Source organism: Hetaerina americana, unplaced genomic scaffold (assembly GCF_022747635.1).
Source record: "Hetaerina americana unplaced genomic scaffold, ioHetAmer1.1.p SCAF_12, whole genome shotgun sequence".
Classification (NCBI taxonomy): domain Eukaryota; kingdom Metazoa; phylum Arthropoda; class Insecta; order Odonata; family Calopterygidae; genus Hetaerina; species Hetaerina americana.
Window position 1 is genome coordinate 4,078,985 of NW_027286292.1, and position 16,226 is coordinate 4,095,210.

The following is a 16,226-nucleotide window of genomic DNA, read 5'->3' on the forward strand; positions in this document are numbered from 1 at the left end:
AAAGAGGCTTTCACAAGGAGGAGGGAGTTGATGAAAGGGACGTTGAGTAAGGATATTAAGAAAAGACTCGTAAAAACTTTGATATGGAGCGTAGCTATGTACGGCGCGGAAACGTGGTCATTGAAGCGGCATGAAAGAAGAAGATTGGAGGCTTTTGAAATGTGGGTTTGGAGGTGAATTGGACCGAGAGGAAAACAAATGAGGAAGTAATTAGTATGGTGGGCGAAGAGAGGGGCTTGTTGGGAGAAATCCTATTGAGGCCGGAAAAATGGATGAAGGGCGTATTGATCGGTAGTGGGATGTTGAAGACGGTAATGGAGGAGAGAATGTTAGACAAACGAGGAAAGGGAAGGAACAGGATAGGGATGTTGGAATATATATATACATATATACATATATATATATATATATATATATATATATATATATATATATATATATATACATATATATATATATATACATATATATATATATACATATATATATATATATATATATATGCATCTGCAATGTACTCATTAGTTTTTCCCAATTCACTCTATCAAACGCTTTTTCGAAATCGACGAAACAAGCAAATACTTCCTGGCTGTATTCTATATTCCTCTCGATCAATAATCTCATTACTGCAATCTGCAATTACTGCAATATATATATAGCCCTTTCCTAACAGAGTGCATATATATATATATATATATATATATATATATATATATATATATATATATATATATATATATATATATATATAAATCACCAATAAAATAATGATGACAATCGAGTACAACTGCAACTCTCGATCGATAATGTTGCAAGGGATGACGCAATATGCGTGAATGTTTATTACACCCCGCAAGAAAATTCTCTACATTTCGTAATTCATCCATGCGTAGCTTTCAAATGTTAATTTCCTAAAAATTCGTTACCGTTGCGTATAAGATGCCATATTGGACATTAATTAGCACAGTACAATCACTCATGCTAACATGCGTCTACTTGTATAGACGTATGCGCCGTGCGCAACGTTTTTTCATGTACATCGCTATTTCCTCTCACGCAACACCAAGCCCCAATTATTTTTTAAGAAAAAAAATTGCCTATTCTTTAAAAGAAAAAATATTATTGGGCCCGCAAGAAATGTTCGCCGGGATGAATTGTTGCTAATAACCCCCAAAAAACTTCGAAAAATTGTTAGCACTAATATTTTAAGCCATCACGCTTTTTAGCTCACTGTCCAGACTCTCAACATATTTCCTAATTAGTATAAGTTTCTTGAAGGTTGAACTGAGAAAAACATAGTACTTACTAGCATTCATGGGTGTCATGAATTATTTAGAAACAAATTCTCACCAAAAACAGTCCGCATTTCACCACGTCATCCATTCAATTGTTATTTGCTTAACGTCCAAAAGATCGTTACTTGTTCATAAATACGAGTGGTTTAGAAAAAAAGGCATATACAAATGACATACAAGAGGTATGAGGATCCTCACAGGCCCGAGGTATCATTTCAAAAAGGTTTTTTAAAGATTCAAGGTTAGAGATTCATTGAAGACGCATCAAGATTCAGATAAATCTTTATTACGCTTGCCATGACCGATCCATTAATTGTGCTATAATGTTAGAATTATGGCATGCCATAAATAACATAAATTTTACATCCAACACTGAACATCAAAGAGATTTTTTGCCAACGATTTTCACATAACTAAACAAACCAATACTGTAAAATACACCACAGTAGTTTATTATTTCCTTCCGCAAATTAAATAAATATAACTTCAATGAGATCCATACGACAAAGAGCACAAATCTAGAATTACCACATTCAACACGGAATACCAACAAAAAACAACAAACCTCGCCTTCTTGGCTTAACATCAAACTAGAAAATTAACACCTCTAAAGAATAGTGATTAAAGTCGAAAGATGTACTTCCATGAGAGCTGCAAATCATTGAAAAACTTAATGTATTAATAAAATTCCAATTAAAATGGGTCAGATGATCGATTTTTTATATCTGAACATACACCAACTGGACCAGACATTTGGACATTAAAGTTCACAGATAGATATCACATCCAAGTAAACCTTTTGGGAATAAAATATTTCAATTGCATTGTAGGATTATGCTAAATTTCCTACCTAAATTTGAACAAACTTCGAAGTTACAAAGATTTCATTCACATTCACATTACATATTTCGAAAATATATCATCATTCTCCTAATCGACTTATATTATAAATCTATTTCATTGTTTTTGTAATTAAAAATATTAAGGATTTAGGCATTAAGTATTACAATACAATTTACTATGAATTAGTTAGTTTAAATCATGCAAAAGACTTTTAACAACAAAAATTATACATACATAATTTGTTTCGTGATTCGTTAGAGGTCGGCCAAGATTCTGTTGCAGTCATTTTTGGCTCATTAGTAAATATATAAGCACAAAAGGAAACTTTTCCCAGGGGGCAAGGAATACTGTGCATATGTATGCACGTATGTGTATTATTTTCATATATAATTATATATGCATTATATATACCCATATATGTATGTGTATACATATTTGTATATATATGTACATATATATGCATATATATATATATATATATATATATATATATATATATATATATATATAATATATATATATATATGTGTATATATATATATTATATATATATGTGTGTGTATATATATATATAATATATATATGTGTGTATATATATATATATATATAAACATACATTAGCTTTTCGATCGAAGGAGCCAAGATTTGAGGCAGGGAATGTGACAGGCGTACAGTAAATTCAACACGAAACACGCGTACGTTGCAAATTTTCTGGCTGGTTACCTATGTCAACGCGTTTAAGAAAAAACTGGCTATAAGCGCTCAGGTGCAGAAAAAATGGGTATGGAATGATTTTTGGGCTTCTCCATGCTCTTTTGGCTTGGCGGGGAGGGGGGAAAACTAAAATCACAAAAAAACCTCACATATATACCAATCGGCAATCCCAGGTTGCTCCATAACCCCCAGTCGGAATAATGCCAGCGAAGTTATCTCAAGCCTACGAGCTCGCTTCATTCACCCGGAACTCCTACCACTTCATATGAGTCTTTAGGCTACCTAAATTCCTACGGGAAAAGTCACCATGGCCAATAATCGCGTTAAACCTCTTTACACGTATATCCCCCACGACGGAATCTCCGTTAATTTGACCACTTTCTGTCCAACCGAACTCCCTCACATTAACTATCTACTAACTTTACCATTACATTATTTGAATGTATACTTTGTATGCTTAAACGTAACGCCTTCTCATTGAACACCTGATCAATCAAAACGAAAACGTTCGCGTTTTCTTCCAATTATCTGATTCTGAGTTCCAATTCAAGCCACTAGAACATGTAAACACCCTAAGTATAGTTTATCCACTATAGTGTAATGTTTTTCACGCATTTTACGTGGGTGAATGGATCATATTACTCAATTATCGTATAGCCATCTCGCATATCCCTTATATCATACGATATCTCAAATTCTCACCATTCGCTGTACATTGCGGAATTTCTTCCCAACTCTCATTTCTCGACTCATCCCTACTTTCACACCTTGACACATTCATTTCGACTGCTTATCCCTTCCTCACGTCCTCCCAGTTTTGATTAAGTTCGAAAGGAAATACCCTTTGGTTCCCCCTCCATAGCCACCATTCCCCTTCCCCATCCTCTCCTCCTTTACATGACCATTATGGCCTACAACCTCCCTTCTTTGCCTTTCTTCCCCTTTCCCTCAACTGGATTTCAAGTCTAATGTAGGGTCTATCAAAAACCATACTCCATATTCTTCCTCCACGCCACCCTACATGTGTGAAAGCACTAAACCGGTCACTTCTCAACTGCCTTGAGGATGTGTTGACAGTCCCAAAATTCATTTTTTTCGTAGGCTCCTGTTACACTCTCTGTCCTCAAGTCTTGGTTTAGCTTCTATGAAACCACACACACGAACACATAGACACTAGTACTCACAAACATTAGGTTTAGGAAATTAAAATTATTTCAACTCATTTTATAGATCAGAAATTGATAAAATTATTTTCATGTACTCATATATGTTTATCATGAATCAAATATACAAGTTTAATATATATAAGTTAGTTTTATTCTAGGCACATGTGCTATGTTGCATAATGTTAGATTTATCTCTTTTCACAACAAGAAAAGCTAGCCACTCTTATACAACTTGTAACACCATTTTATGTCTTGTGAATTCACAAAAAGGTACATTAGAGTAAGCGGAACATGTTATAGAATAGGAAATAGGACCCAGTCAATACATGCATTTAAATATAGTATATTACTTTTGGACTTCTGGTACAATACTTTTCTCATTCCACAACAACAGTGGGCGTTTTACATGCCCTTAGAAGTTACATCAGGGTAAACAATGCCTGAATGTATGCCTGCAAAACCTGATTTTTTTTCAATTTAACAATCACGAAGAGATAATAATGTGAGCAAAAATGTATAGTCCCAAAAAAGATTGTTTCAAAGGCAAAAGGGAATGCAGAATTAAAAACAAACGATATTTAAATATCTTTCGGAAAAATGAGTCTTCTGGAAATGTATCAACACACCAAACACAATGCAAAAAATTCCTCGACGCAAATGACTGCTCCAAAATGGGTTCTTTGAAATCACAATCGGCCACTTAAAGCCATCAACTAGTTTTTAAAGATGGATAAATTAGAACTCTACCTATCAGTTCACGTGAAAAGCTGAATTATTGATGCCGAGAATGACGGATGCCTTTTACGAATATTGTAATTAATAATTTCACGCTAAGCTTAACACAACAAAAGTTCAAACAATAAATGCCTGTCAGTTTATTAAAGCACAAGTAAAACTCTGATAATCAAATATATTGGCAGAATTTTTCAATGGAAATTTGCTCTAAGAGGCACCTTAAATTCGAGATCACAAAATACTACCAAAAATACAAGACTAGCTTTCAAATAGAATGATAACCACGTGGGTTTATTCCGACAATCACATATTTTGGGTCTAGATGAGCGTGTCCGGTGGCATCACTCAATTTTGGGACTCTCAAGTAAGTCACTAAATGCTGCACCCACTCGCCTATCTCGCGAGGTAGATATTTTTCATTAATTAGTAGCAAATAAAACGAAAGATAATTTGATAAATTCCGATTACACAATATCAGTTGCCTGAAATGTATTCACTTTGATAAATGCGAATGAACATCACAATATTATTGCCTGTCACGGTGCAAGTTTAGACACAATTATTAAGAAGAGATTACCGTTGACACAGTTGCGACTCATGAAATGGTTAGTTTAGGAGATCAAAGAATAGAAATAACATATGAATTGCTTGTAAGAGACTGTCCACATGACCTAAGTTGACTAGAATCATAATCTTTGTGACATAATTGCATATTCATTTTCAATTTCTAAATATAGACCTGCAGTTTAAGTGATCAATAGTTAAATAAATTAAATCTTTGGCTTAATAACACTAACTGGCACAGTGAGTGGTTTGATAGTGAAGGCAAAGTTTGCCTTCCACCATACCCGGCCGTACGTTTAGTTCAAACATGCAGGAAAGGGAAAGTACTTTTTTTTCACGGTGCCAATAGGGGTAATTTAGAAAGTTTCGGCACTGAACTATCGCATATCTTGGGTCCAGACAGGAGTGTCCGGCGGCATCATCCAGATTTATGACCCCCAGGTATGTCGCTAAATGCTCCACACACACGCCTACCCAGCGGGGTAGATTATTTTTTATTATCCAGTAGTAAATAAAACGCAGATACTCAGAGAAATCCATGTTACACAATTTCAGTTTACTGAAATGCTTAGACTTTGATGAGCAATGCGAATGAACGTCTCAATACTATGCCTATAACTGATCCGATTGCGAGACAGTTATTAAGGAAAAGGGATAACTGCCGACACGGTTGTGAGCCTTATTAATTGATCAGTTAAGGTGATCAAAGAACAGAAGTAATCTAAGAATCTCCTGAAGAGACTTTCCATGATCAGGAGATGAGACCCATAGTCGAACTGGAATCCTGCTAGCGGCGACTGCTTACGAGAGGCCGTCGTAGGGTAAATCACGATAAAAAATAGTTTAAACTGGGTGTGTTATAACTCAGAAGCGCCTTCAAGAAGTAACTTAGGAGATTAAGAGCCTAAGTAACAAGGGAGAGCCTTCAAGTAAGATATTGCTCGATATTCTATTATAGTCATTGGCGGTTTCGCGCACATCATATAAGTTTAAATTGAAAGCATGGAGATATGAGTATTGGAGATGTATGCTAGTTCGCAATGCACTGTATAGTTAACCACCTCAACATTCATCTCATACGCAGTACTCGAAACAGATTCGAATAAATACCATCAGACAGGGGTTTTCAACGCTAGTAGATATCGTTTACAAATATAAGTCCATCAGATTATTTAAATTTCAATTTTGAAATATTTTTCATACCATGATCGATAATTAATTAAAGACTTCACGCAGTCACTGCAGAAATGTTGATCATAATCGAAACACTGAACCTACAACTTTTGGCACATTTTTTTTCGCCGATCACTAGTAGGAAAGTCCAAAAGATGCTTCGTCACTGTACATGATATTCCTGCAAAACATTTACGTGTTGGTCCACAGTCACAAAAGTAACAGAGAGAGTAGGTCAATTTAGAACCCATGCAAAAGTTGTCTCCGAGTAGTATTATTTTTTTAAGATTTCAATTAGTCATGTCCAAGGAGTTGAACGTCGCTTACGACATCGAAACAAAAGACAGAAACCCTAAATTCGGCATTTCGACTTTTTTCCTCCGGACGCTTCTAGTGGTCCGTGTGTCCCTGAAATAACGACGGACCTCTCTTAACTATCCAGTCGGATGTCTAGGGGCCAAGTCACTTGAGTTGACTCTAAAGCCAAGCCAGAGGTGGTACTCGAACCTGCAACCATAGAGTTAGCGGGCAAGCGCATTACTCATCCAAATAATCCGGCCGGTCAATTCATATAATTCTCAAGAATTACATATTAAGACACTAAAAGAAACACTGACCACTGATCGTACACGAGACTTTACGACCCCTCATTTGAGTCGTAGAGTCACTTATAACACGCATCAATCTAAAATGAACAGCTTCACCAAGAGTTGCATTATGTGATATTAAACATAAAAATACACTAAACTGCAGGAATGACTCTGAAGTTAAAATAAAATATACATTAAGTTTAACCAACCCAAGCTCTCATTTGCTGCTCAAAATTAACTTCTCTTTGATTATAATATTAAATGTTTAAGAAGTTTAACTTTGTGAACCCTTCAGGTAGTGGTGATTGGCACAATGCTTTCCAGCCGAGTAAAAAAAGAAAAAAATCCATTTTCGGCGAATATGGCTAGATCACATCACCTATGGTTGAATGTAATTACCAGCAACATACTGTACAACTTTTGTCGGAGGTGGTATTTGAAATACGCCAAGTTAAACAAAGTAGAAGCCCCGGAAACATTTTAATTGCTATTTTTTACGGAGACATAATAAAAATTGCAATCGGTTACGACAAAAATTAACTGATGGAAAAAGAAACCAATCTTCTTGACCACTTTCAGAAAAAAACTATGGACAATAATGCAAGAAATGACAATGTTTGCGGCAAAAATATGATATATCTTTGTACTTTATGTTTTACTTAGTATTTTTGGCTCGATGAATAATTTGAAATTAGGTGAAATTTTGACCATTTGTTTTCGATATTAGCAAATGCTTGTAACCCGATAGACGTATCATCAAAAGGTCATGATTATTCAGTGCTACTAGAAGATAGAAAAATTGATTCTACCAATGAAAGCAATAAAATGTTAATAAAGGCTCTACATGGCGAAATAGAGACATAAATTATACTGGGTTTAAGAGCATAAATCATAAATAAACGTTTGTAAACTAACCAATTAGATTGATTTCATAGTCACTAGTTGGGCTGATTTGGAAACTAATTTGCATTTGCGAAAAAATCTGGATCGGACCAAAGAACCGAACGGTTATCAAGCCACTGCGGTCTGTATTATTAAGCAACTTTCAGAATTTGTAACTCTAAACTAACTGAAATTTCTAACCTTTACTATTAAACGTAAATCTGTCAAGGAGACGAATTCGTTAAATAACATTCAAATTAAAATTTTTAAATATTGCTCACAACGGCTAACCTAAACTACAAACCTACGTGATGCCCAAGAGGATGATAAAATTTGCTCTGTGAAAAAAGTAGCCTTATGACAACATTTTGAAGTTGGAACTTCAAAGGTAAACCACCCCTGAAGCAAGGAGCACAGCTTGAAGCAAAGTTGATGGATAAGAGACAAAAATGGATTGAGACATACGGTCAAATATCGCCCAGGACATCGGTACGAGCTAAAAAGCGATGTCGACAAGCGAGAAAGACAATAAAATGACCGTCGAATTGACAAAATACAACGACATTTTTCAACGGCTTCAGCTGAAATTACTTGCATGAGGATAAATTGAATAAGCGGTTTAGTTGCAATTCAAAGGTAAGGCTATAGAAGACGCCAGTCACACGAACGCTCTTCCATTTCACAGTTTTACTGTTGCTGATGACACCAGGGGCACTGAGGTAAACCAACATGCGATGGGCGTGCGGTATCTAAAAATACTGTCTCGATTACACAAATCTAGAATTCAGGAGCGATAGCCTCGAAATCTCATCGAGATGATGAAGAAAAACTTTCTAGGGGATTTTTCACTTATGCCACTTAAAATTGTCTCATGCTGTAAATATTTAGTATTTTTGGAGAGCGAAAACAGCGTAGAATCGCTGGCATTTAATTTCTAATTCCGAAGGTCTCTCATAAAGTTGTTTTCATAATTTGGGATGCTGAAAAATAAATTGAAATGTCATGCTTGTAGAAGTATTTCAACATGAGTCCCTTAAGGTTTACAACACACAAAAAATCATTCCCTGTGTCGTAAGTGAGGCCGGATTTCATCCTAAATGTAAATTGCCCCTAACCTAAATAAAGATTAAAAAAATTAAATTACCACTCGTTTTAAATAATAAAACAGCACAAGTAAGCCAGATTAATTTTGACCTACTCCACACCAAAACCATAAACTACAGCAACACGCTGAAAAAATCCAGCCACCACCTGCTTGAGATTAGCGTCGGGGGCGTGTGCAGTGAGGCGCTTAACTCCACCGAACAGGGCAGGCAAAAGAGCACGGAAGTGGTCATCGTCCAGGTGAGCCACGAGGTCGAAGACGGACACGAGCATTTCAGCCCACACCTCACGGTGGGCCTCGCCGTCCTTCGCCCAATACAAAAGGAAGAAAGGGTCATTCACCATGAATCCATCAACCACCACCCCACCAATACCTAATCATCCATCACCAATACCGAATCCATCAGACACCACCCCACCAATACCTAATCATCCATCACCAATACCAAATCCATCAGACACCACCCCACCAATATACGAGTAGACTTGTAACACTTGATTAGGAGTAGAATGGAACATATTTTCCTCTTTTTAAAAAGGTGATCAAACACCTCCCAATTCGTTTACTTAATTGCATGGGAGATTGTAAACTGATGCCACATTTAAAAGTTTTAGTAAATATAAGATAAAGAATAGCCCTGTACACATGCACGTACATTATAAAACGCGTAAAGTTCACTCTCTAAGGGAGCCAATGATAAACATGATAACGTAGAAAAAATTCCAGAGATTCGCAATAAGTCGTTTTAAAATCAATCAACAGACTCCGAACGTTCACATAGCCACATTAAAACTCTGAACAAAAAGGAATTGATGAAGTGTAGGCATTAACTTTTCATGATAAGTTTCAACTCATAAATATAGAATTGGCAGAACTAAATCATCACAAAATATCAGAAATACGGCCGGCGTGGGTGAAAATGCAACTTTCGTCACGGACAATGTACACAAATATTAATGATAGCATAGTTAACGGAAAGCTTTATCTTATTTTTTCTTCAAGACTGAAATCCGTACTAAAATGGTAGGTCCCAAACAAATAAAAGCATTAGGAAATGAAATTAACTATTAGGACGCATTCCATTAAAATTTATGACTAGAGGGAGGCGAGAGAAAAGTGATCATGAAGGAATATTGGCGATTTAATCCTACAGTGAAAGCGTGGGGTTAAATCACTAGGATTAAACGTGGGGTGGGGGAAATCCAATATTCCTCAAAAACATTTGCTTCTGTTTCTATTTTTAATCCTAGTACGACGACTTTGCTACTACTTTTTGAAATCATTGGAAAGAAATATAAACGAATTTTGTGCATTTGCACTTTATTTGTAAATTCCTTGGGCTCCTGTTTTTCGCTCAAATCAAACCACGCGTCAGAAGGGGAGGTGGTCCTAGGGGTTTCGCCCTTAGCATTCATCTCTGCCATGAGTGAACAGCCAATGAACTGAAGGTATATTTAGATAAATGAAGTTAGTACATCATCAATACTAAAGCAATTCGGCAACTCCTAACATTCTCGAAAAGCATATTAGATAGGAAGCCACAAGGAAGAACGAATCTCTGCAAGTTTTATCCTGCAATCATCACTACCTATACCTTTAGATAAACGTGGAATGCGTGTACAGGTTGCTGACATTTCACACCATTACCAACCTTTATGATGCTGTTCCTCCTTTGGTTTTCCAGTTCGGGCGGCAGGCGATCTTCGATGGCTGAGGACATAAAGGTTTCTCTTAGTCCCGACCTCCCTTTCAGGTCCAGACTTTGAACTTCTCTCGGTAAAATATTTAAGTTCATGGTTCGGCTAAGCTTATGCCTCTTGTACTCGTCCATCAGTTGCTCCACGTCTTTTTCGGTGGACACCGCACTTGTGGGACCCTCCGATTCCTTATCAGCATGCATTGGGGACTCCGAATGCATACTAAGGGCGTCGCTAGATTCCGGAAGCTCGAGAGGCTCGGCCACCTTGTTGATGTTGTGTTCATCGGTATCACTGCATTCTGAAGATTCTTGAGCTAAATCAGACAGCGAGAATGGTTTCAAAGGAGATGATGACTTGTTCTCTTTGACGGTGCCAGATTCAACAGCTACTTGGGCGGGTGACGATTTCTGATGTGAAGAAGAGTGGCTTTGGTCCCCTGCCAGCGGGTTAACCGGGGGTAGTGCTGGAGTATTGGAAACCAGTGGGTCTTTTGGGCACTCTTTTCTTTTGATCTCAGGGAAGTCGTCGGGATGAGCTATGAGGAAGAAGATGGGTCGGTCCGAAATCCGGTCTACGGCCGAATGCTGTCCGTTTCGGTCCAGAGCGACGTCTATGTATGTCTCAACGAGGTCATTGAAGCCCCTCCAGAGCTTGACAATAAGTGACGGTACATCTAGAAGCATCGAAGGATTGCCCAACCCCTGCATAATACTGGAGGACTGGTCGGAGACGCCGCTGCCAGTTTCCCCATTTTGTTCCTCACTTCCTTGATTCAAGTCTAGAATTTGTTTTACTTTTTCGAGAGTGATTTCTCCCTGGCCAACTTCATGTAGACTCAAATCAAACAGTGCAATGACTTTAATTGTCCAAGCAGCACCCGCTTGTTTGTAAAGATTTGCAGCTTGATCCAAATGTGCAACCTTCTGGACCAGAAATTTTAGGCCAGGTCGTTGGTCAAAATCGATTGCGGCCTTATAGGACGAGTCGAGGCACGAGAGAAGTATCTGCATATCCTCAGAAGTCATGTAGTCCATAAAACCAGGAAGTGGAAACGACTCCCTCTCGGATAATTGAGGATGTCCCCTGGATCCATGTAAACCCATCACAGGGCTGTGGAGGATCACGTTCGCCAAACTACAAATAGCAAATTAAATTATTGTTGAATTTATCAATTGAAGTAATAATTTCATTCATTAATTGGAAATCTCACGCTGACTTCAAATTTAATGATCATAACCGTAAACTACATGGAAAATACTGAACATGTTGGAATATCATTACACCAATAATAGCGCTTCATATTATCTATGATTTGATCAGATAATATCCAGAAAAATTGTTAACTCATTAATATTATGCTGCAATAACATCGGTCTATTAGGAAGCTAAAAGGTTGTGAAGCGAATAAAAATCAAATACCTACCTTGAAACAACATGCTTCGTTCCGTTGAGAAGAATAGAACCAATAGTTTGAAGCAGCATTTGATGAGCCAAAAGGCCAACCACTAAACTGCGGAAAGGTACGCGCACAATGTAGAGATCTGGATTTAAAGTATTCTCTATATCCGGCGGATAAAGCAGAAAGATGAAACTCCTTTCTTCGCCTCCCTGGCCTCCATCTACTGCATATTCACCCGATGAAGGCCCTTGAGCCGATGACGTCACGCTAGATTCAAGTCCACGCTGACTCTCCAAGAGAAATACCTGTCAATTAGCGAAATCAATTTGGTTAGAGAAAGAGGATAAATGAAAATAGTCATTCCACTCCACGCGCTTCAAATTTTATGAAAAAGACCTCTGATATTAGAGTAGAAGTGACTATATAGCAGTGTACAAGAGAAATGTTTTCCAATAACGGCATTGAACTCAGAGCGTCATATTTCATCAAGTAACTGATTCCAAATTAGTACTACCTGCAAGGTATGGCCACATGAAATATGAATCATATTCGAAACGGACCGTATTTTAGATATTATATATCTAAATATTGGCGGGTCAGAACAAAGTTGCACGCTTGCAGCGCCATATATTATTTACTTAAGAAGCCACTGAAGATTTTTTGATTCAGTAGTCTTTTGTCAGTGGGTGAATTCAGATAACCATGTCCCCGAAAATCACTCCACCCATCAGTAGGGAAGGGCGTGCTGTGATTCGATTTTTGTACGCTAAAGATCATCAGTTGCCTAAATTCATCGGGAGTTATCCCTAGTTTATGGCTCTACAGTAATTAGTGAAATAAAGGTTAGAAAATGGTGTCAAGACTTCAGAAGTGGACGCAAATGTTCATTATGAAGAGCGGAGTGGCAGGCCCATTATGTAGACCAATGAAATCGTCCAAAAATGGCACCAAGAACTGTGATCTGATCGACGATTAGTGCTTTGGCTTAATTTCCTCCAGTTTGACGCACCACTATTTACACAAATGTTACCGAAAAGCTCATATATCGCAAATTGTGTGCAAGGTGGTTATCAAAAGTGCTTACCGACCAACACAAAGAGTAAATAATGTTGAGTGGACTAGCGTTTTTAGACTGCTATCCCCAGTCCCGACCTTGAACCTAGCTAACACTATTTCATCTTCGTTCGCTTGAACAGTGGTCTGGTGAACAACGGTTTGAGGACTGCAAGGAACTCAAGACCACCGTTTTCAACTAGTTCAATTCCCAGGCGGCGAACCTCTATGCTGAGGGATTAAAGGAGCTGATGCAGCGTTAGGAAAAGCGCTTACAAGTTAACAGCAATTATGCAGAAAAGCTATGTACACGTAGGTTTGTGGTCAACTAAAACTGTACATAAAAATATTTTCTGACCAATATTTTTTATGACCAAACGGCCCTTACTCTTCGAATATGCCTCGTACATTTAATATAATTTTTCAAAATTCCTCATGAAGGAATTTCGCCTTTCGCTATTTAAATGTGACTTCTTTCGTCATTGGAATTTACTAGTGAATACATTCATACCAAAAGCCACACAAACCCATGGAGAAAATTCTACATTCCATCAATATATATCTTTCCCGGTACGACTGGATGGTACAATACCAAAATTCACTGCCAAAAGCAATCGATTCAATTCAAAGCTTTGCACATGCATACACAAGATACCATAATATTCGATTAAAACAATAAAATACAACAAATATTTCATTTATTACCTGTTGCGCAAGTTGCTTCAATCGATCACTTTCCCGGATCGTACAATCCCTTCTTGCAGCTACTTTAACTTGCCCTGAGTCACCATAAAAGTTATGAGACCCAGAATTAAATGCGACCATAAGCTGTCGGACTGAATGCAACGAAAGTGCGCAAGCACGATGGATGGCTAAGCAGGCAAATGACCAATGCTCACGGGTGAGGACAGGTCCTGCCGTCAAGATCAAATGCCTATAAGTAAAAACAAAACATGAATGAAGATACAGTTTTCGTGGCATAAAAATTTAATAGTAACAATAGGGCAGATAGTAGAAAGTACAATAACGAAAAAACAAAAATGTTAATGTGAAACACATGTAAATATATAATTAAAATTATAATATTAGATGAGTAGTTCAGTTAGTCCATTTTCCAACGCATATTTTTACATCAAGAGCTTGAAATATGAATTGTCTACGAGATGAAAGAGAACAACAAAGAGCATCATAAGTTGGCTCCGTTACGTATTTGACTAGTGATCACAAAAACAACATAAATCAGCAGAAAATGTCCTTAAAAACTGTTTTTTTGACGCATACCTTCGTGACATTTTTACATAAGCAATGAAAATTTATTTCAAGGCTAAATGGAATTTCCTCGGTTGAAATCTCAAAGAGATGACTTCATTTGAAATTTGTAGCTACTTACAGATACAAAATGTCAAGCCGGCAGCATTTGGGACTGTCATCGCCATTTGAGGGTTCTCACAAAGGATGGATGGATAGTTATATTATCAACCAGCATAATATGCATAAGTCCATGCACTAATGAGTGCCTTCGCCACAAATCAAAAATGAATTATTAACATCGGGAAAAGTGGACTCGACGGACAAGACTTTCAATTCTTCTCCCGCCTCAGACCGAAGACACGTATTCGAGCACAGTAAGAGGGACCCAAGAGGCGAATGCAACTTAAGTAAAGTAAAGGGAGTATCTGATAAGATTTTAAAGGCTACAGCTATTAAATTAAATATAAAATGCTAGAAAATTGACAATCCTTCCGTACACATTTTCCATTTATTTAATACTTCAATTGTGAATAGGAACTGGTCACGACTTAATAAAAGAAATTGGGTTGCAATGAAATCTCTTTATTTAAAATAGCTACTTCAGTAAATGGCAGTAAACAATGGCATACCAAATTTTGCAAATGGTGATACAAAAAAAATATATGCTGCAAATCAAATTTCTTACGCCAAACATGAGGTTGAAAACTTAAAAATAAGAGTAGTTTTGTAAAATAACTGTAAATATAGTTTTCAAACACAACAGAGCAACGCAATGTTCTTAATTTTGCATACATAACATGCATGTGAGCATTCCCAGTCATTGAATTATTATTTGGAAATGGATTTTTCACCCCCGCAGTGACTTCCGGTGGGTCATCGAGAAAAGGTATAGGTTGCCTTGTATTTGCATTAGAGTATCAGATTCAAGGTTTCTGGCTTGAATGTGGAATTCCACTAATTTAAGGTTTGGGCCGTACAATAAAAGTTGTTATAAAAATTCAAAATATTTCAAAAGGATTGTCTTTTTAACTCGTTGTACCAGAATGCACACGAGGTGCATGATTATAGTTACAGATACGTTCATAAGTAAGATAGCAACGTCATGTTATTTCTCAAAGCTACACAGCTATTCATGAAAGCCCCAAGTCCTGAAAACTGGGCAGAACTCAAATTATTTATGGATACTTTCAATCTGGTGCCAAGTTTGGAGACTAATTGAATATAAATAATTGCAGAGCTTTCAAATATTTGAAAAAGGAGAATAAAATAATGTTGTCATCAAATTTGAAAATTTCGACCCATAAAACTTGTACCTAACACGAAGAAGGTTTATTTCTGACATCTCTTCATCCTTCCCAGCCCATAAGATAACAAACTGGATTGGATTTGCAAAGATGATGATGACAGCTCGCCATGCTACGGCGGATCGAAAAAACACGAATTTCTATTTTTGGCGGCATAACCCATAAAAACTTTTCAAATGATATAGAAATACCTAATTGGCAATCGGTCGCCGAGCGTGAACGTTTAGAGGCTTCGCTGAATGATTTTATTTAGTTCTCCTTCCTTTCAATGGAGAATGATTTTTATAATCTATGAATAGGGTAGGCTATTCAAATAATAAAATTTAGGAGCCACAATGGATTTTTAAATATCGTCAGAACAAGAAATTGACCAACGTAAATTGATAAATAACCACCTTTAACCTAATCAAAACACATGAAAATATATATTGAAAGTCCAAAGTCCAAAAGAA

The 16,226-nt window shown here is 37.0% G+C and overlaps 1 protein-coding gene across 1 annotated transcript in view; it reads right to left on the reverse strand.

The window, feature by feature from the left end:
• Positions 1–2,764: 2,764 nt before the first annotated feature.
• Positions 2,765–16,226, reverse strand: part of LOC139685654 (brefeldin A-inhibited guanine nucleotide-exchange protein 3) — a 98,327-nt gene continuing 84,865 nt past the window's right edge. Inside the window, exons 27-30 of the mRNA XM_071582614.1 lie at positions 13,925–14,153; positions 12,191–12,471; positions 10,719–11,901; positions 2,765–9,372 (exon numbers count right to left, since the gene is read on the reverse strand). Of these exons, the coding sequence (XP_071438715.1) occupies positions 9,157–9,372; positions 10,719–11,901; positions 12,191–12,471; positions 13,925–14,153 (1,909 nt within the window). The 3' untranslated portion in view covers positions 2,765–9,156. The remainder of the gene's footprint in view (positions 9,373–10,718; positions 11,902–12,190; positions 12,472–13,924; positions 14,154–16,226) is intronic.